This window comes from Chamaea fasciata, unplaced genomic scaffold, assembly GCF_029207755.1.
Source record: "Chamaea fasciata isolate MVZ Bird 193981 ecotype frontalis unplaced genomic scaffold, bChaFas1.0.hap1 SCAF_4, whole genome shotgun sequence".
In the NCBI taxonomy this organism is placed as follows: Eukaryota; Metazoa; Chordata; class Aves; order Passeriformes; family Sylviidae; genus Chamaea; species Chamaea fasciata.
The window spans coordinates 21,225,865-21,246,018 of record NW_027094089.1 but is presented as its reverse complement, the minus strand read 5'-3'; the positions used below and the strand labels follow the sequence as shown (position 1 = coordinate 21,246,018).

Genomic DNA, 20,154 nt, shown 5'->3' with positions numbered 1-20,154 from the left:
CTTCCCAGCTACCATCTTTCCACCAGCTTCTGCCTGAGCCCCCCGAAAAACCCACCTCTTCACTCAGAGAAGGAATGAACCAATGCATTGCACCCTTGTCTACATCCCATCCACCAGCAGGTCTACAAGGTCTACTTGCACTCCAACATATGACACTAAATAAAAGATGTAAGAAACTAATTTAATCGCCTAAATCTGCCGTGATTCTCACAAGAAGGGTCTCCAGCAACCAGGGATAACCTTCAATTTTATGTTTTAGAAAGAGATAATTTTTCTAGATCCTCTTTTCTGCCGTTTAAAGAGACAGGGTTATCATAAAGCCAAGCTCCTGCACTGCATGAGGAAAGCAGGAATCATCCCAGCACACATGCACATACACAGTTGCCCTCCTTTCCTCCCCTCACCAAGGGTATTGGCTGCTGTTACACGGAGAAGTCAAGTCTGAAAGTAATGTTCCTGAAACACGTTTCTTAACTTAGTAAGAAAAACCTTTTACATTACATAGTAGTCATGGCAACCCATCTCACAGTGACATTTACTAGCTCTTCTGTTACTGTTCTTTTTTATCTTGTAAGTCTAGAGAGTCAGAGTATTTTCAAAAAAAGGACAAATACCTGCTTCACTCTTGTTGGAGATGTTGCCTCTGTGGTGCAGAAAAGAAGTGGAATAAAGAAAGTTATTAAAGGAAGAGTTATTAGCCATTCTTAACCCACCCCTCTGCTCTACTTCTCAAACCATAGATAAATGGTTTGGTTTTTGAATTCCTTTCTGAAACCTGAGAAATACAATTTGCAAATTCCAATTCAATCCCATCCTTTCTCTGCTACTGTCTGGTTTCATTTTGAAAAAAAATTGAAGAATCATGACAATTCTTATTCTATTATAGTCTTGCACCATTCTTATGCATTAAGCTTGCTACTTTAGAAATCCATTGTAGCTTAACCATAAAATGTTCTGCATGCTTTAGTTCCTTCTCCAACCCCTCTACTGAGGGGGTTCTGTGTATAAAAGAGAATCCATTCCAAACAGTATGCAAAATTTCACAATGCTGCTTACATCAATTTGTCTTTCTCTAAAACACCTCTTTTGGCCTGCTCATGGATTTATCCCATTCTAAATATTACCATGTATGGCAAAGAGTTTTTGAGAAGTCTCAGCCAGATACTCTTGAAAACGGCTTTTGCAACATTTCAGGCTACACTTTGCAATACATTTGTTCAGTGCTAAACATACATGCAGACGGTTCAAGAAGTGACAAATGGCAGGTCAGCCTCTCTCACATACCCACATCCTGCAATATCTTTGATGACAGAAGATTCTGGATCCCTGTATTCTCAGAGAGTTTGGCATAATGCAGGGCATTCTGTCCAAAGACATCTACTAAACTGACATCTGCACCTCTCCTAAGGAAAGCTTCCACCATGTTAAGGCTACTAGCTTCACAAGCCATCATCAAAGCAGTTCTGAACAAGAGAGAAAAAACAAAAACAACAAAACATAAACAGCAAGCGTCAAGGGCATTCTCTTCCAGTTCATTTTTTCAGGGAAAAAAAAAAAAAGTGCAACTGTTATTGTGCAATGAAGTCCAAGATTCCATCAACATTTTTACTGGTACATAAATGCAACTGCTGTTTCTCCTTACAAACACCTGCCAGCTCTTCCTCTTCATACACTCCAGCTGCAAATACAGGTCAGCAAACATTTCTAAAAATGTCTCCCTGATGCTGAGAGGAGAGTCATAGAAAGAAATGGCTACAGGATAAAGTCAGACTAACAAACCTCACTGCTACATTCTGATTACAGTGGTGGTAAAACATGAAAACCTTTATTTCATTCTTGCCCTTCTTCACATGTGTTGGAGTCAAAACAGACAAACAGATTTCAATCAAAAAGACAAACAAATCTAAAAGATTTTCAGTGAGTCCAAGAGACGAGTTTGACCTCAAACCCTGTGCTATTGTCAGCCTAAAAAAAGAAAAAAAAAAAAAAGTTCATGAGAGCACAAACAATTCCCTTTCCAACACAGGGCAGTAGCACAGAGACAACTCCTAGAGTAAGCACAGCATACAGAAAGAGTCTTCTCCTAACAGGTCATATCTGCTTTTCTCAATTATTTGAAGGGGTCATGAGAGACATACAGAATAATTACAAACACACAGAAAACCTCACCTTTCAAGCATGCTCTAATACTGCCTTCCTGCTCAGGCATTGTTGTCCTTTCACAGCATGAAAACATGTCTAATAGGTTGGCAAAACACATTCCTCAGTGCAGATATGATGCTGAAAAGTTACTACAGTGATACTATTTGCTAACTATTAAAACAACAGTTTCACCGATGAATTAAACATACTCCCTCTAATGGGTGAGTCACTTGGAAAAGTGATGCTGTTGCAGTGGTGTGCTAAAAGTAGTGGTGAGTGGTAACTCGGATAACACCTCCAAAGTCACAGGGATTGTTTCAGATTACCAAAAAAATTCACTTAGTCTGGACATGGTAGGAATCTGAAGATGCCCTTTTTGAAGGTTATCCCTCTTCTCTCAATGAGGTTTCTCCTCTTTCAGTAAAATCTTAACTACTTCTGTGAACGTGAGATGCAGGAGTAGTCACTTCCCTCACCACAATTAAAGCAAGAAGTAAACCAGCATATTCCATGTTACAATGTTTTGTTGCTTGTACACAATACTATCTTAAAAAAAATACAAAAATGGGAGTCCTATCTATGACAGAAACTTCTTCATCCAATTAAAGCAGCAAGTCTTAACACTGTCTGCTGATTAAACACTAGGAGAGAGAGAAGAAGGCAGAGGCCCCAGTGTGCAGCACCTCAGCTTCAAAGCACCAATGAGGCCATGAAAACTGACAGAAAACAAAGGGGTTTTCTTCAGACAACTGGAAACAAAGAGCGCTCTAATGAACTTTGGACTGATAAAAAACAAGTTAGGGCCCAGTCTTATGTTCACAGGTGTCACCAGAGAACAGAATCAGCATTGTGTCACACAGAATAATCAAAATTGCTATGAAGTGTAAGTGCCAAGTCTTCTCAGTATCCTATTTTACCTCCACAGTTCAACCAGCTGTTTATAAAACAGTCCATAATTTTCTAAGACTCTTGATCTTTGTCAGTATCATCAGAACAAGTGCACTTTTCACCACAAGGATGTTGCTTTTTAAAAAGTTTTCTCATATATGCACTATCTCTTACTGCAGAAATATCTCTAACTGGTGCTTCTAAAACAACAGCATCTCCTGTAGAGATTTACTGTATTTTTTCACTTGCTGCTATGGCTGCATTATGGCAGAAAAAGCAATCCTCCAGAGATTTTGCTCACAAGTGGCAGTTTTAAGGATTTAAGTTGGGGGTATTAGCTCATTCCAAGAAGAGAGCAGCATTTCAAACTGAGACACTTAGAAAGTGAGGTGTTGGTAAGTGCTATCAATCATATTCATATAGGAATCATTTAAAAGTAGGCTATACTCCTCCAGTAGCCCAAGGCACATCTTACAGGCAGATTAGTTTTATAATCACATAGTTTCTGCTCCATCTTTCACTTCAGTCAGAATTCTGTAAGCCTTCTCAGCAATCAGGATATGCTACCTAGTACAGAAAGCATTATTTCAGCTAACATCAACTATTTTGGGAAAGATTTGAGAAGAAATCTTCATGTGACAGTCAGCTTTGGTGAAAAATCAACATGTTAACCTGCTGTACCTTCCATTTTTATCCCTGGTGTTAATGTCTGCTCCATGATCCAGAAGGTATTTGCAGACTTCTAAATGGCCATTTTGTACTGCAAGCAGCAGAGGTATGTTCCCATCCTAGAAATGAATATAAAGAAACTATGAACAGTATTCCATCCACTTACAAAAACACACTGAAAGTCAGCTATAAATTTTGCCTTTACATAGCAAAAATGAGGTGCTATTAGTACATTTTTCTTGTGTACCATAAACCTAGCTGAGTATGCTATAATTCTTTCTTGTCTGCTGGGGATGATGCAAAACACAGGGAGTAGGAGTGCTTTTTGCTTTTGTACTCCCTTTGCTGTTTTGCTCAATGCTAAAACATGATTATTTTGAAACTACAAAATGTTTTTCTGTAGATCCACAATAAAAACGGTAATTTTAACTAAATTACTAAGCAAAAATGCAACATTTCATGAAGTCATAGAATAACACAGTTGGACGACACCTTTAGAGGTATATGAGGTTTCTCCCACTTTTTTCTCAATCTAAAGCTAGGCAAACTTCAAGTTTCAGCACATTGCTTAGAGACTTGTCCAGTCACATTTTAAGCATCTCCAAAGGTAAAGACACAGCTCTAGGTACCAGTTCCAGTGTTTGAGCATCTTCAAGCTGAGGTTATTTTCTAACTAGTAGCTAACTGGTATTTCCAAATTAGGTCCACTACTCAAATTCTGACCAATTCTTATTATTTTGTCATGCACCTGTGAGGCTTGTCTCTCTCCTTCCTGTAACTGGCCATGATGTAGCTCAGGACATTTTAAAGATACTCCTACAGCCTTAAGACTGAACAAACCTTTCATGCCTTTAAAATGCATCTGCTGAAATCTTAGATCAGATGTCTGTGACATATTTGTTTTTGCTAGAAAGACCAGATATAGACCAAAGCCAAAACCAAACAAGTTTGAGTATAACTTCCTGCCTGGCATCTACTTTACAGATCCCTTTGTTTTGTCATTAGGTTGTGTATCGGGCAGTTCCATCATTGCCAAAACCAGAGCTGGTCGGTTGTAGACATTTCACAGTAATGAATGTAGTGTCTCTGAACCATTGGAATATGTCAGGTATATTTTTCCCCTCAGGCTTATCACACTCTGACTGGGCTTTGTGAAAATTTTGCAGCCCTTGGCCACAATACTGAGCCTTTTCCAAAGCCTCCTGGGGACTATGGAATTAAATTATGTTTTGAATGTGTAAAAATTGATTCTAGCTACCTGTGCCAATGTCTAAACTCAGCAAATCCTGCCACTACAGTATCAGATTGTGAAGTGGTTCCACAGCTCTGCAATGCCAAGCTGTAAAAGGAACTTCCTCCAGCAGAGAAACCCCAGAAGGGATGAGGACACCATTGCTTTGAACTACTGCACCTGAGATGGAGTGTGGTAACAGCATGGAATGAGGGTGATAAAAGCTCTGAAGTAACTGCAGTACACAACAGGAGAAGAGGTACATACCAAATCTTTCATGTTAACTGAACATTTGTGCTCACACAAGAGTTGAACTGCCTGAAGACACCCACATGCAGCTAAAAGAAAATAAAATTAAATTAAAAAAAACAAGACAATTGTGAAAGTCCATTAAACCCCAATTTCAAAATTTGTGTCCCACACTTCCACTTGCAATACCACAGCATTTCAGTAGGGTACAAAAACCAAATTCTAGGCTGATGAGCTAGGAATATCAAGCACAACCAAGTAGTACAAACTTTCATCAAAGAAGTTACCTGCATAATGTAAAGCTGTTTTTCCAGAATTATCAGTGCTGTCAGCTGGGCATTTACTCTGCACAATTCAATACAGAAAAGAAAAAAAAGCAATTAGAAAAATACAAAGAAAATAAAACATATGTTTTATACAGAGTGCTCAACATCTTTGCAAAAAGATTTGTGTGCTGCTTCAGAGAAGAACACTAAATGAAGGTACAGCTTCTCTCTCTACCAATCTGGTATTTTGCGTCTTCATACCAACTTACACTGAAGCCCTAGGAAATCCTCATGGTTAAGAGAACTGTCCCTAAAAAATGTTTTCCTTTCAGAATATTTTAAGTCAGTAAATAAAAAAGTAAATAAATAATAAAGTAATAAATAAATCAGTAAATAAAATCTCTCCTTTGTCTCAGATTTTTTTTTCTTTTTAACATTAGAGTTAAAGCTAAAGCAACCACATCCTAAGACAATTTGTACTGTTTCATAAAGCTGTGGCATGGTCTGGATTAGAAGAGACCTTAAAGATCATCTTGTTCCAACTCCCTGCCATGGGCAGGGACACCTTCCACTAGACCAGGTTGCTCAGAGGCCCATCCAACGTGGCCTTGAACACTTCCAGCATGGGTCATCCACAGCTTCTCTGGTCAGTCTGTGCCAGTGCCTCACCACCCTCACAAAAAAGAATTTATTCCTAATACCAAATCTAAACCTACCCTCCTTCACAGTTTGAAGCCATTGCCACTTGCCCTATCACAACATACCCATGTGAAAACTCCCTCTCTGCTTTTCCTGTGTGGCCCCCTTAGAAAAGCAGCTCTAAGGTCTCCTGGAAGGCTTCTCTTCTCCATGCTGAACACCATAGTCTCAGCTTTTCCTCACAGCAGAGGTGCTACATCCCTCTTGATGCCCTAAATTTTAGCTTTCTTATTTTCCATACTCTGTACTGCATTAGTATATAACTCTGAACTTCATACAAAGTGTTAGCAAGTTCTCTTCACAGTTTAGTTGGACAAAACAATCCTTTTCCAGCCTGAGAGCCAAGGACGCTGTTGCAGCTTCAGGTCCAAAAAAGTATCAACAACAGCAAATTGAGGAGAGCAAACTGGAAGGATGGGACTTCATAACCTGAAGCTGTAATTGGACGATTAACCCCAATATAAAAATGGACCAAAACTTCTAAAGTGTGAAAACTCGTGACCTGTCATCCATCTTGGGTGTAGCCTCGGCCAGGCTCTTGTACTGCCCAAGGTGTATCCTTTGAAGGCCCTTTTAATAAATAGCTACTTTATTCCTTTAACACTGTCTAGCCTCTCTTCTAGGTAGCCTCTCAAGGCATCACTCTGATCATCTTCACAGCCCTGCTCTGGGCCCACTCCCGCAGCTCCCTGCCCTTCCTGTGCTGGGACCCCACAGCTGGATGCAGAGCTCCAGGTGGGTCTCACCCAGAGCAGAGCAGAGCAGAGCAGAGCAGAGCAGAGCAGAGCAGAGCAGAGCAGAGCAGAGGGGCAGAATCCCCTCCTTCCCCTGCTGCCCACAGGGTCCTGGCTACAGCCCAGGTGTTGCTCTGACCCAGGTGCAGCACCAGCACTCGGCCTTGTTAAAGTTCATGGGGTTCCCATGGGCTCACTGTCAAATGCAGTCAGTGTTCATTAGCATATTTAAAAATAAGCACCAACAATCCAGTTATATCTTGTATTACAATAATCAGATGCTACTGATTAATCTAGACTTCAAAGCAAAAAATAGTAATGAAAAAAAATTCAAATCCTTATCAATGCTCATATTGGTACAGAAGATTTTTGTTTTAGTAACAACAGAGAGTATCCTAGAAACTTAGGTTCATTTGGGTTGGAAATAATCATCATGATCATCAAATCCAACTATTAACCCAGTACTGCCAAGTTCATCACTAAAACATGTCTCACATCTACACATCTCTTAAATCCCTCTGGGTGAAGAAATTTTCCTAATGTCCAACCTAAATCTCCCTGGGTGCCACTTCCGGCCATTTCCTCTTTACTCATTGTGATATGGTCTACCCTAAGCCTCCTTTTCTCCAGGCCAAACATCCCCAGCTCCCTCAGCTGCTCCTCACAGGACTGGTTCTCTAACCCCTTCACAAGTTCCAGTGCTTACCACTGGACAGGAGAAGACAGGACCCTAAAATGATACATTTCTAGAAAACAAATATTATAACTTTTGGCTTTTACATGCAGCACTGTCTCCAACGCACCTACAATTATCTAGGAAAACAGAATCATATAGACCATTACATTCTGAAACAAAAATGTCATGATTCTGCCTGTGTAAAATAATTATTCAGCCTGTTTTAGTTCAACGTCAGTTAGACATCCCTTGCACACACACTCTAGTCCAAAGAAGATCATCCTAAGAACATGAATTACTGGAGAATATTGCCAACAGATTTGCACTTAGGACCGGATTTATAAATCACCATGTTGAAATAAATCTAGAAAAGCATCAACAAAAGCAGTGTGTGGTTGCAGCAGGTCAAGTGGGAGGGCGCAGATTCTTGGTGTTAAACAGGGTGAGTTCTGAGCTGCCGGGGCTGCTGCCTGTGATGCCAGCAGCGACAGCCTGATGGCGATGTGGATCGCGGCCATGGGATGGGCTGCGGAGGCTGAGGAGAATCCTTCCCGGCCGCGGAGCAGCAGGGCACACAGCTTGCAAGGGCTATGGAGGTGGGAATCAGTGAAACTGGACCCTGTATTGTCAGGGACACTGACAGAGGTCAGTCACAGGGCAGATGGAGAGCCGTGAGGCCACGAGGGAAAAACAATCTGGAGGCTGGGATTTGAGTCCATTCTCTATCTGCACCATCGTGTTCAAGTGGGGTTGTTAATCATTATTTCATCTGTATTTTCAGTCTGCATTTGTTACTTTATCTGAGACATACTGATAACTCAAAACTTGGAAAAAAATCTGTTCTGTTTCCCTGATCACCAGCACGAAAACTTACCGGTATATCTGAAATGGCACTGAAATGGACAATGACTTTGCTTACTAACACTCATCTTCAACACAATGAGACTCTTCTGTTCATCTTCACTTTTGTTTTTCTTATTTTCTCCCCATTCTTTCAACTCCCTTTCTAACCCCTCACTGCCCTTTACCCTTTATCTCATTTCATTGAGGCTTTGGTTATTCCCACATTATTTTTGGATCTAAACTACTTTGTTTTCGTCTCTCTTTGACTTTAAACTTGAAAACGTTCCTATGGTGAACAGAAAGAAAGCATTCCAGTGGAACATTATCAGAATCCCCCCAGAAGTGAAAAACTTTTTCCCCTGTAATTCTTAATCCACCTAACTCCTAGTCATCCAACTACACAGACAAAACACAGGAAGTTAAACTGAAGCTATAACCTACTTGAAACCCAACCAAGCTATGTCAGAGCAGCTGGACATGGAAAACTGTATCTGCACACCACTCAGGGAAGATACACTGTTTCCTATCATCTATTCACAGTGCCTGAAAGGTCCTTTATGTTTAAACTCTTTATGTTTAAACTCTTGATAGACCTCTCTTGATGCCAAAGAGATAGAACAGTATAGAAGTGTGGTGCAGATTATGAACATAAAATGAGTCCACATCTAAAAGAACCAAATGAAAATTTCAAAAATCAAAATCAATTTGATTTTTCTTTTACCTGAAGTAACCTCTTAATGCAATCAGGGTGGCTGTTCTTTGCTGCGAGATGTAAAGCACTGTGCCCTAAATGAATAAAAGCAAAACAAAGTAATTATTCAATCATGCCAAAGCACAGGAATAAACATTCCATGACAAGGGCAAAATCTTGAGTTATCTCTCTTGTTCCTATAATGACACATAAAAAGTAAGGGTAGAGAAATTCAAGTAAAAACCTACATCAAGCAGAATGTCTTTACTACGTGTTGTTCAGGCAAGTGACAGAATAACCTTAAAGTCTTAATTCGTATAAAGGAGTGGCACAAACATTGTGTTAGACTACACCTTGGCAAAAGTGAGTCTAAGATTGTACATTATGTCTTGTTCTTTAGAAAACATTTTTCCAGTATTACACAGCCTCCCTTGCACACAGATGCCTGTCAGTGTCTTCACAATTTTTGCTATTTGGCAATGCATAACCAGCATCAAGAGCAAAACCTGCCAAATTCACCACCTACAACTATATTAAGTTTGTGTCACACATGAAGTCCACATAGAAGACTCAAACACAGGCCTACTTTAATTTGTACCTTACAGGTTCCCTATTCCCAATCAAACACAGGTCTACATTGGTTTGCATTTCAATTCATTTACTTAGCACCACTGAAGTCTCTCCTCCAGCTTCATCTTACAGAGTATCTGAAAAATTGAAGATGACAAGACAGCAAAAGAAGAAATTATCCATGCAACTAAGAAAAGAAGGAACCAGAATTTAGTACTCAATAAAGGCAAAGACACTTGTGACAGGAAACTCTCATTGCAAATTATGTGACTTCTACATAGAAGTATTTCACTAAAGAGCACTGGGCTGACACTCTCAGGTGGACGTGGGCAGGCAACCTCTTCCTATCCAAGTGACCAATAACTCATCAGGCAAGGCAAAGCATTAATTCGGAATTATAGTTTGCATCAGGCGCATATATTCCCTTATCATTATGTAAAATATGAATGCTTCTTCCAGTATTAGAGACTCTTCCTTACATCAGCAAATCATTCCCATGTATGACAGAGATTCCCTCAGGCTTCAGTAAGTGGCAAAACAGAACTCATGAGCACAGCAATTACAGATAATTACTGGGAGACAGAATGCTGACAGGTCATCAAGGTGGCTCAGCTAGCCAGAGAAAGTGCTCGGCACAGATTCCACAGATGTGTCAACTGAAATCTATTAAGAAGAGTTTGCCAGTTTCAAATTCAGCTCCCATCATTCTCCTAGTGGAACAGTAATTAAGCACAGAACTTTTGATAACTGAGACATCATACTTAATAGCTCTTAGCTCTGTTTTGGCCTGTATCAGCTGTTTTCACTGTGTCATAATCCTAAGGAAATGTCTTACTGCAACTCCTGTAAAGTTAATGGGATTAATAGCTTGGATAAACATGAAAGCAAAACTGAAGATCTTGATGCAACCTGCAAAAGTAAGAGATGGGGGAGGATTTTTTTTTTTCACCTAAAAATAACAATTTTAAAAATCGAGCAACTATTTTACAGCTGGAGCCCACTACAAATGCAGAAATTTATAGTATTAGGACATAAGCTTTTAAGGACTTCGGATTATGAATTCTCTGTGCAGAAAAGCAAGTATGCCCAGCCTGCAAGTGTTACAACTGCTTTTCCTACAGGGTGTGGGGGGAAAAGCAAAGTTGTCACATCTGTATTTTCACTCTGCACATCAATAACTACATAAGCAAATTAAGTGTATCATGCTACTTGTATAGGTTCGGAGAGGCATACCTGCACCATCTTGGGCTGTCACATCTGCACCATGTGTCACCATGATCCTGAGGCACTCTGCATGTCCTTTTGTGGCTGCCAGGTGAAAACTGGAAGAGAACATTTACATGTCTTTTATTATTATTAAGATATCTTTTCTCTTTCATTCACTAACTGCACACTGGCAAGTTCTTTCCTTCCTGTCCTTAGATCTTTTGGCATCCTTCCATTGTCTCCCAGGAAGATAACAGCTCTGGAAGTGAGATGGCACATCAAAAAGACTTTGCAGTCATATTTTCATAGTGCAGCTCAAACAATGTGTTCATTCGGGGACCCTCAGTACAAGAAAGAAGTTGAAGTGCTGGAACATGTCCAGAGAAGGGTAACAAGGCTGGCGAAGATTTAGAGAACAAGGTCTATGAGGAGCAGCTGAAAGAGCTGGGAATGTTTAGTCTGGAGAAAAGGAGGCTCAGGAGGGGCCTTATGACTCTCTACAGCTCCCTGACAGGAGGGTGTAGCCAGGTGGGGGTTGGTCTCTTCTCCCAGGTAACTCAGGATAGGATGAGAGGAAATGGCCTCAAGCTGAACCAGAAGAGGTTCATATTGAACATGAGGAAAAAATTCTTTAATGAAAGGGTTGTGAAGAACTGGAAAAAGCTTCCCAGGGAGCTGGTGGTGTTGCCATCCCTGGAAGGCTCTTGGATGTATTTAAGAGGCAGGTGGGGGAACACTGCTTAGTGGTGGACATGGGTTGCTGGGTTAATGGTTGGACTCAATGATCTTAGAGGTCTTTTACAACATGAACAACCCCATGACTATGATTTTACATGAGCTGCTGTCTCATCAACTCATATCATATACCTTATCTACATCTAGTCCCATATGATTTCCAGACTTCTGTCCCTAGTGATGTATTATATCCTCAAAGAATACCTGGGCTTGGGGAATTAATAAAGAAAACAGTCACAAAACCTGACTTTGTTCTAGACATTTCAGTCAGAGAAGTCAGATTTAGTTAGATTTTCCCTTTACAGTGGACAAAATTTAGTTCCTCTAAAACATGATTCTGCATTTCCTTAATTAAACTACTTCAAGTTGTACTTTTGCATTGTCCTTCATAAAGCTCATCTTTCCTTGGTGTATGGGTGGGGGGAAACACTTAACTCTGAGTATCACCTGGAGAAATCAAAGCTACTGGATATTTGTGAGACTATGCCAGAGATTTATTTTTTCCACTTGTGGTTTTGCTGTTCACCCCAAGGACCTGCTTGTTTAAACAGTGTGAAACTGCAGATGTTACCAACCACACCATGGCAGGATGCACTTCCAAGCATCAATTACCTAAGATGCAATTATAGAACAAACCAAAGAAATTATACTGAATTCAAGCCTCTTTACAGCTGAAATTTTATGTTTGACATCCTCAGGCTGGACTGAGATGTGAAGATTCACGGAAGCAGTGCTACAGAGATGCTGCTGACATCATTTTGCCCTGACGCAAAAATGAAGAAAAAGCTTCTGAAAGTGGAGGAGTTTATATCCTCCTGATGAATAGCATGCCAAACTCGTCAAGTCTTAAGATACGGGCAGACATCCTGCTACCATGTGAGTCCTACCAACATAAACCTGATACACACAAAGCAGTTTTTCAGTGGGAGTAATTCAAGACAAAAATTCAAGACAAAACACTTCTAATTACTATTTCTTTATGTGTGGAAAGTTAGAACCATCATCAAACATGCACCAAACCGAAAGAGCCAGTATTCCTGGGACTGTTTCTAACATCATTTGAAGGAGGTATTAATTTTTAACATTATACATCCATGTGTAAAAGGGATTTGCCCCTGGAATGTAAAAGAAATATCATAAATCATGGGGCCAAAATAACTACTGTATTTAGGAGTTTATATTTTGAACAACTGCTTCCTTTAAGTGTTAAAGCTAACACTGAAAGTTCAGCCTGCTAACCAGAGAAACTGGAAACAATGGGCAGGAATGAAATGGGTATTTCAAGAGTCTGCGAACTGCATTACCATGTCTCTCTAAGTCATAGACTTCTTTGCAGCCTTCTTGAAAACTCAGCAGACCTACAGACAACATCTGGCAAAGAGAGGAGAATTAATCAAAACAGGAGAGGTCCTGGAACAGGGCTGTCTATCAAGTACAGCAACCACCTCACTTCCTAGAACAAGTCCTTCCTTCTACACTGGCTGCTCCTGATTGCAAATGGCAGCCAGGCAGTGCTTAAGCTTTGAACCTTTCCCTTCAAATATAAAAGAATTCTGTGTGTTCATCCTGTGAATTCTACTGCCATAAACAAACTGAAGAGTTAACACTTGCAAGAGCACAAGCAGCAGTGCTGCTGTCTGTTCTCCAGTCATTCAAAATCAAAACTTCATGTACTTAGTGACCAGTTAAAATTTCTGTAAACATTCTTTGGAAGAAGTGGCTTCTCAGGCTCTGGGAAAACGACTGGGGGAGAGACGCAAGAGGAGTCTGACAAATTCCAACACCTCTAATTTAGCCAGCACAACATACCAGCAAAATACCAAAACACGTTCAGATACAATTGTGTAAACAGAAAATACAATCAAAATCACTTTTGTATTAGGAAGATTGTGAAGCACACACTTGACTAACTTACATTTCATAATATTCATAGTAATAAATACCTGAATAATAGTAACTTGGCTAAATCTGGGGCACTGAGGTTTTATGGACAGACTTTGTAGGACAGTGCCAAATGCAACATGAACATGCAAGTGCTAAAGAAGTTTTATTTAGGCAAAAACTGACTGCAAAAAAGTATCAGAGAAAATTAAATATAACTCTTTTCAGGCTTTGTTCCTATGAACACATGAGTTCTACCAACAAAAACAATTCCCATGGCAGTTCTCAATAAGTCATCACACATGCAGATGTTTTATTTCACCAAGAACAGCTTGCTGAGTGTCTTGTCTCTGCATCCTTCTTCTGGTACTAGATTATGGTTTATCTCTCATAAACCTGTAGTGAGTTATTTTTTCTTAACAGTCTCAACATAATTGGAGGGGAATGGGGGATACAGTTACTTAACTGCTGGTTTAATAAACAGAAGTCCTGCTCTATAGAGAGAACAATTCCAGAATGGGACGAACCAATTATAGTCATATTTAAGTTAAACTATTTACAGAGTGTTGGACAAACCCTCCCTCTTAAGAAGCAGTTCTGACTTTAAAGTTAATAACCCCTGCTTTGGTTTGGGTATTTTTGTGGGTTTGGGGTTTTTTAGTTAAAAAAAACCCCAAACAAACAAAACAGCTGACCCAAAACAAATGAAGAAAAACACCAAACCCCAACACTTGAGTAGTAGGTACTGAGGACTCCTATGTTGCAAGGCAGGCTCCTGAAACAAAGAAGACTGTAGACATTCATTTCAGTACAGAATAATTCTTTACAAGCTACATGATCCCTAAAACGTTTGAGGCAAAAACTGCAGGTTTCCAAACACTATAGTTCTCACCATCTGGACGCCTTAAGGAGTGGTGCATTTTACTTGCATCTTCTGTGAATAAACTTTCCTTGATATGAAAGCAAACAACTTTTCCTCCCATTTCCTGGTTGTGCAATGACTTAGGTAAACAAAAACAAACATATAAGACTTGATTTGGCTTTAAGGGTCACACTGAGGGTTGGACTCTCATTCTGCTGAAAATCCCATTACAACATAGTTCATTTTCCCTTCACAATAGAGAGGCCTATTTTGCCAGTTAGAACCACATCTTGACAGCCCAGCCTGAACTGATTTGAGATAGATTTCTTTTATTGCTGTAAAACATTTCTGTTCTTCCTGTGAAGTGAGATGGTCTCTTTTTATTGTATCCAGACATTTCAGTGAGCAGAGGAGCAGCTACCATCCCCAGTTGTTCAAGACCCACCTCTGCAGCAGATGAAAGATCCATAGGTTGACACTGTTTTTTTCCTACTGGGAATGTACAGGTCTCATAATTACTCAGTAGTTAACAAGAAAAGGTGAAAAATTATGTTCATTGTGAGGAATGTAAAGCCCAGTTGGAGTAAACAGACTTTTAGAGTAAGAGTGAACTGATTTCAAGAGGTTCAAATTCAACTGGAGAACAGCTACAAGGCTATCACCTCAAAATCTTGTCAGGACCTGAAATTTCTTGACCTGGAATGTTACTCAAATAAAAACCCCACACTGATAGATCCTTTTTATGATGCTTGCTGCCTGAACAGAGGGCACAGCTGTGTATGACAACCCGGAACTACTGTGAAGCAGCAGACTTTCTACAGATACAAGATGTCAACAGGTGAAGCACTTACATCTGTCCTAAACAACTCCATACCTTATTCAGGGCAAATTACCTTTTCCACAGTTTGGTCACAATATTAAACCAGCAAGGGAATGAAGACTTCTTTAACTAGCATCTGACAGACAAAGCACAAGAGTTCAGATAGAGCCAGCCTTTGCCAAAAGATCAAGAATGAGCGTTTTCAGAAATGATTTAAATGTCAGTCTAATTGAAACAAAAAAGGACTGTAATTTTTACTACTCAGCTCCCATAAAACTTTTCTTTATCAATCATTACACCATAAGTAGGAGAAGAGAAATAATCCACATTTAGGGGTTAGACTTGTAAAACTGTAGCTGATGGCAATTGCTAAGGTGGTATTAGCAGTAATACATGGCTCTGCTATATTCAGGTTGTCTGCTTAACCATTTGCAGAGCTACTTCCTGCAAATCCTCTTACTGAATGGTATTTTGACAGCTGGCTTAAAACAACTGGGTGGTCTATATATCTAGGGGAAGTGACACAAAAATGGAACATGATAAAATCAGAAAAAATAAATATCAAGTCTTAATTTAAGACACTAACCTTCTAACAAGGAAATTTTCACTTGTGGAAAGAAAAAGGGGGAAAAATCAGAAGAACTACACCCAATCAGAAGGTTCAATCTCTGTTTGGCAGAGTCATGCTCCAGAGTTCTTTCTGGGCAGAAATGGCATTCTCTGTAACACAGATTTTCTTCAGAGCCTGAAAGTAGTTCAACAGACTACTTACCAAAATCCAAAGCAAATAAAGAATATGGCTGAATTACGGATACTAAGTGAATATTGTATTTGCTATTTCCTATTATGACAAACATGGAACCTAGTCAAACTTATATGCAACTGTATAATACTATTGTTCTCTGTTATTTCAGTCTGAGTGCTCTGAAAATATTTTAAGTGCAAGAATGTTTGAAAAACACTATGAACTCATATACACTCATTGTCAAGGTTTATTTTGAGTAAAAACATCCCTCCCCAAGGCAGATCATTCTTCTTCATTTTCTAATGGACGTCAACCCTTTGTTGACTTTTAAAAAATCTAACTTGCCTTCCAACAATTTGATGATTTATAGTTTCCCCACCAACCAATACCTTCACACAAACAAACAAGAATAATTAAGATACAAAGCTGCCTAAGAGACCTTGTATTTCTGATTAAATAAAGAAAAAAAAATAGAAATGGAAGACATTTAAGCTTTCCTCCTACCAGATCAGACAGGCAAGCAATTCACCAGCTATCTCAGCCACAAAGTGACCTTCTGATAACCTGGCTGACTTTCCAAACTAACTGGAGCTTTTATATATTTTAGAAGCAGCACCTTACAGTGCACCTTAGCTTACCCTGCTATCCCTCAAGGTCTCCACTCCTCCTTTAATAACAACAGCTAAAAAAAACACAGTAGATGCTATCTGGCTTTTGATTGCTCTCCACCACAGGCTGAGGGCAGAAACAGCAAAGTTCCCAAGACCTGTCCTGAAGGAGAAACGGCCATGAGCTACCACTAGAGCAGCACATTCTGTGCATGAAGAGAATACTTGGTGTCACACAGGAGGAAGTCCAGTGTGATTTCCTCTCACATGTAGCACCATGACCAATCACTGTAGAAGAATACAGTTTACTGATCTGTGAAGGGCTTGAGATTTTATCAGCATTAAAACAATTTTGATAGTAAGCCTCTTTTTACACACTCTGAACCTAATAACAGAAAAATTACCACCCTCAGATTAAATGACTGGGAAAGCCCCAGAACAGTCCTGAAACTGGAGGTATCTTCTACCTTCCTCTGCAGGCCCTCTCTGGGTTATGCTTCATCCTTGCACCAGCACAGGCAGGTAGGTGAGCTGGCGCAGGAAACAAAACCAGTTGAAAACCAAAGCTGCCTTCCACTGTTACATCACACAGCACAGATCCAATGTGTCAGTGAAAAATAAGGAACAGCATGTAGAATTTCACCTTAAACCTAAAATTAAACCATGAAGGTTTTGCTGTGAAAGTCGAAAGGATCTTCATCTTTTCCTGACTGCGTTACCAAGATACTGTTACTCATTTGAGAGAATATATGTGTATCAGTCATTTAGTTATGGAGGAGCCATACCGATGTCTGGCAGATCAGACTGTCCTAAAGAAAATCAGACATCTACAGGCAATCACTATCAATACCTACTAGTTCTTTGCAGTTTTTTATTATTTTCTTCAAACAAATAAAATTTACAGCTTCACACTGCACCTATTTTACCTACTCCCAAGAGCAACTGTAAAAAATGTGGCTTTTCAATAATGGTGGCATTCCATATCATTATCCTGTCACTTGCATACATACAGCCAAAAGAGTTCAAAAATTATCGAGAAGAAAGGGAGGAAATACATTTTGTTTTCAAATCAGAGCTGGCATCATTACAAGTTGGGAAAATTATGTTTTCAGAGTTTTAAAACATTCAATCAACGAGTTGCTGCAAACAACTTCTGAAGTGCAGTGAAAGATTTTAAGAAGTTGACAGAGGCAGGTATGGATTTACCAGGAGCTGTGTGAGATTATTTTCCCCTCTCCCCTTTAGCACCAGCCACAGTAGAGTGAAATGCTGCACACAGCCTGTGTCCTCCTATTTTAACATGAGATGGCATCTGCCCTGCCCCAATATACACAGAACCCTCTGATAAAAATCCTCAATGCCCCTTCTGTGTTAGTATGTATTCTGGGACAGTTTTCAAAAAACCAACAAAACCAAAAAAGCCACCACTGAAACCATAACAAATCCAGTTTTCATTTAAAGTTTCCAGCTTTGCATCATAGCATGAAAAGTCTTGTTTCAATCATACACACCTTGAGCTATAGGACATTAATAAAAGGCAAGCCTCTTTAATGACTATTTTCTTACAGAAAAGAAGCAATTGCATCATGCAACACAGGAGCTGGCAAGCTACAGACTCCTGATTTTAGCCTTCAAACTCAGCAAAATATCCACCCAGCTGCTCTTCAGAGAGATTTCTGGGATCCCCAGCAGCTTTATACTTTTCATTCTCAGGTTGTGCTCCAGCAGTTCCATTCTCACATACAATTTTCTTTGGCAAACTCTATTACCACATTACCACAAACTCCCACTTCAAGTCTGAAATGTATGGACTTTCCTTCCATGCACCATTAACTGTTATCACAAGTGCTCACAACTAAGATTCATCACATGAAGTTTCTTGCACAGTGTCTATTTAAAAATTCCTGAAGAACTAATGGCAGCAAAATGCAACAGAGATTCTGCAAGCAGAAGCTTCAGGGCATTCCTAGGTGTTGACAGGAACTCTGAAATTTAGACATACTATTTTTATTTTTTGCAGTTGTAAGGTAGAAAAATTAACGAAATATGACAAACAAAGTCTCAAAAAGCTTAAAAGAGCCCAGAAATCTGTGCAGTGTGGCCTGGGCCTCCAAAACAAAGCACTGAGGGATAAGGAAGGCAGACAAGTAGCGAAGATTACTTCTCATAGTTTCTTTAAGACCACATCTCACGTATAAAGTCCAAACATGTGCTCAGTTACCTTCTCAATAAACATGCCCTCTGGCACATCATCTTTTTGGCACAGGGATGTGCCCAGGTAAAGATTACTTTCTTCCTGAAGCTGGGTAAAACCAGCTGGCCATCTTAAGCCCTTTCAAAGCCCAACAGAGTTCAAAGTTAAAATTAAGCCCAAAAATGAGAACAATGACCACATCCTCCAAATCACTTGGTATTGCTGCCTGTGGGTCAGCAATTGCTAATAATCACCGTAGTATATGGAAAGTCATGAACATCAGAGCAACGTAATCCTGTACCACTCAAGAGCAATTGAGTAAAGGTTAATCTAAACAAAATATTTTTGTAGCATGAAAATCCAGCAAGACTTAAGAACTGCATCTAGTGCTCAAAGAACTGATGAGCAGAAATATCCTCATGAACCTGAGGGATATTGACAAAAAATAGCTCAGGATATGTTGTCGTTGATGTTTCTGTAGCTTTTATGCTCATAATACTTCTCATCTATTCAGATTTGAAGCAACTGTTTGGATTTACTTATTTTTTTATTAACCTGTACAAAGTGAACTTGTCTTACCTCATGGGATAATTGCAAACCAAGTGCAATAATGTGTACTTATAGTGCAATAATATGTACTTATAGTAATTAATCTACTTGTAACACATTCTTCAAAGACCACTGGTTAATATGACTGCTTAATGTTTTTAAAAATAAACTATTTGGATTATTATGGCAATGAACTTTTTATTTTGTATTTCAGAATAACTGTATTACTTAAGATTCCATATTTTGGAAGAGGACTAGGGGCTGGACCACAGGCATGTGCAACTTCAGAGCTTTTCTAAATTTTTCAGTTACTTTCCAGCTACTTTTCACCAGTTTCATAACACAGAATACACCTGTAAAGAAGGTAGCAGAAAACAGAGTGAAACATAAGTCCAGTAAATAAGCAGCCACCAGCACAGTCTATTCCCTGAGACCTCAGTTTGAAATTTAAAAAAAAACTTAAGTAAATTCAACATTTGCATATTGCTCTGTTTTGGCTGTCTGCTCCCCTTCCTAGACTAGAGTACATTTTTAAGCCAGTAACAGCCAGTGGGTATAACTAAAATCTACACATACAGCTCATTTGGTTGCATAAGTCTTTGAAAAACATGTAAAACAACTGCAGCCCATTATGTAGATATGAATCTGAAAAACAACTGCAGCCTTAATCCTTATCCCCTCCAGCCTTGAAGAGGCTGATTCTGGCCCAGCCCATGAGAGGCACGTTTCCCTCATGGCTCTCCTGCCAGCTCAGATGGCGCAAGGGCAGGGAGCAGCAACAGCATTCCCCACGGGAAAGTTGGGCACTGGGTTTTGCCTCCACATGAGTCAAACTGCAGCTGTTTCAACCCAGGCATACAAAAACTCCAAATCAACCAGGCTGTGCTCTGATCCAA

At 39.6% G+C, this 20,154-nt stretch overlaps 1 protein-coding gene across 3 annotated transcripts in view; it reads right to left on the bottom strand.

Annotated features, from left to right (window-relative positions):
• RAI14 (retinoic acid induced 14) overlaps positions 1–20,154 on the bottom strand; it is an 87,467-nt gene that overhangs the window by 9,595 nt on the left and 57,718 nt on the right. For all 3 annotated transcript variants that reach the window (XM_066181048.1, XM_066181046.1, XM_066181047.1), the window contains 7 exons: positions 10,892–10,980; positions 9,119–9,183; positions 5,467–5,524; positions 5,198–5,268; positions 3,712–3,818; positions 1,285–1,463; positions 615–643 (listed from right to left, as the gene is read on the bottom strand). In XM_066181048.1, coding sequence (XP_066037145.1) covers positions 615–643; positions 1,285–1,463; positions 3,712–3,818; positions 5,198–5,268; positions 5,467–5,524; positions 9,119–9,183; positions 10,892–10,980 — 598 coding nt within the window. The remainder of the gene's footprint in view (positions 1–614; positions 644–1,284; positions 1,464–3,711; positions 3,819–5,197; positions 5,269–5,466; positions 5,525–9,118; positions 9,184–10,891; positions 10,981–20,154) is intronic.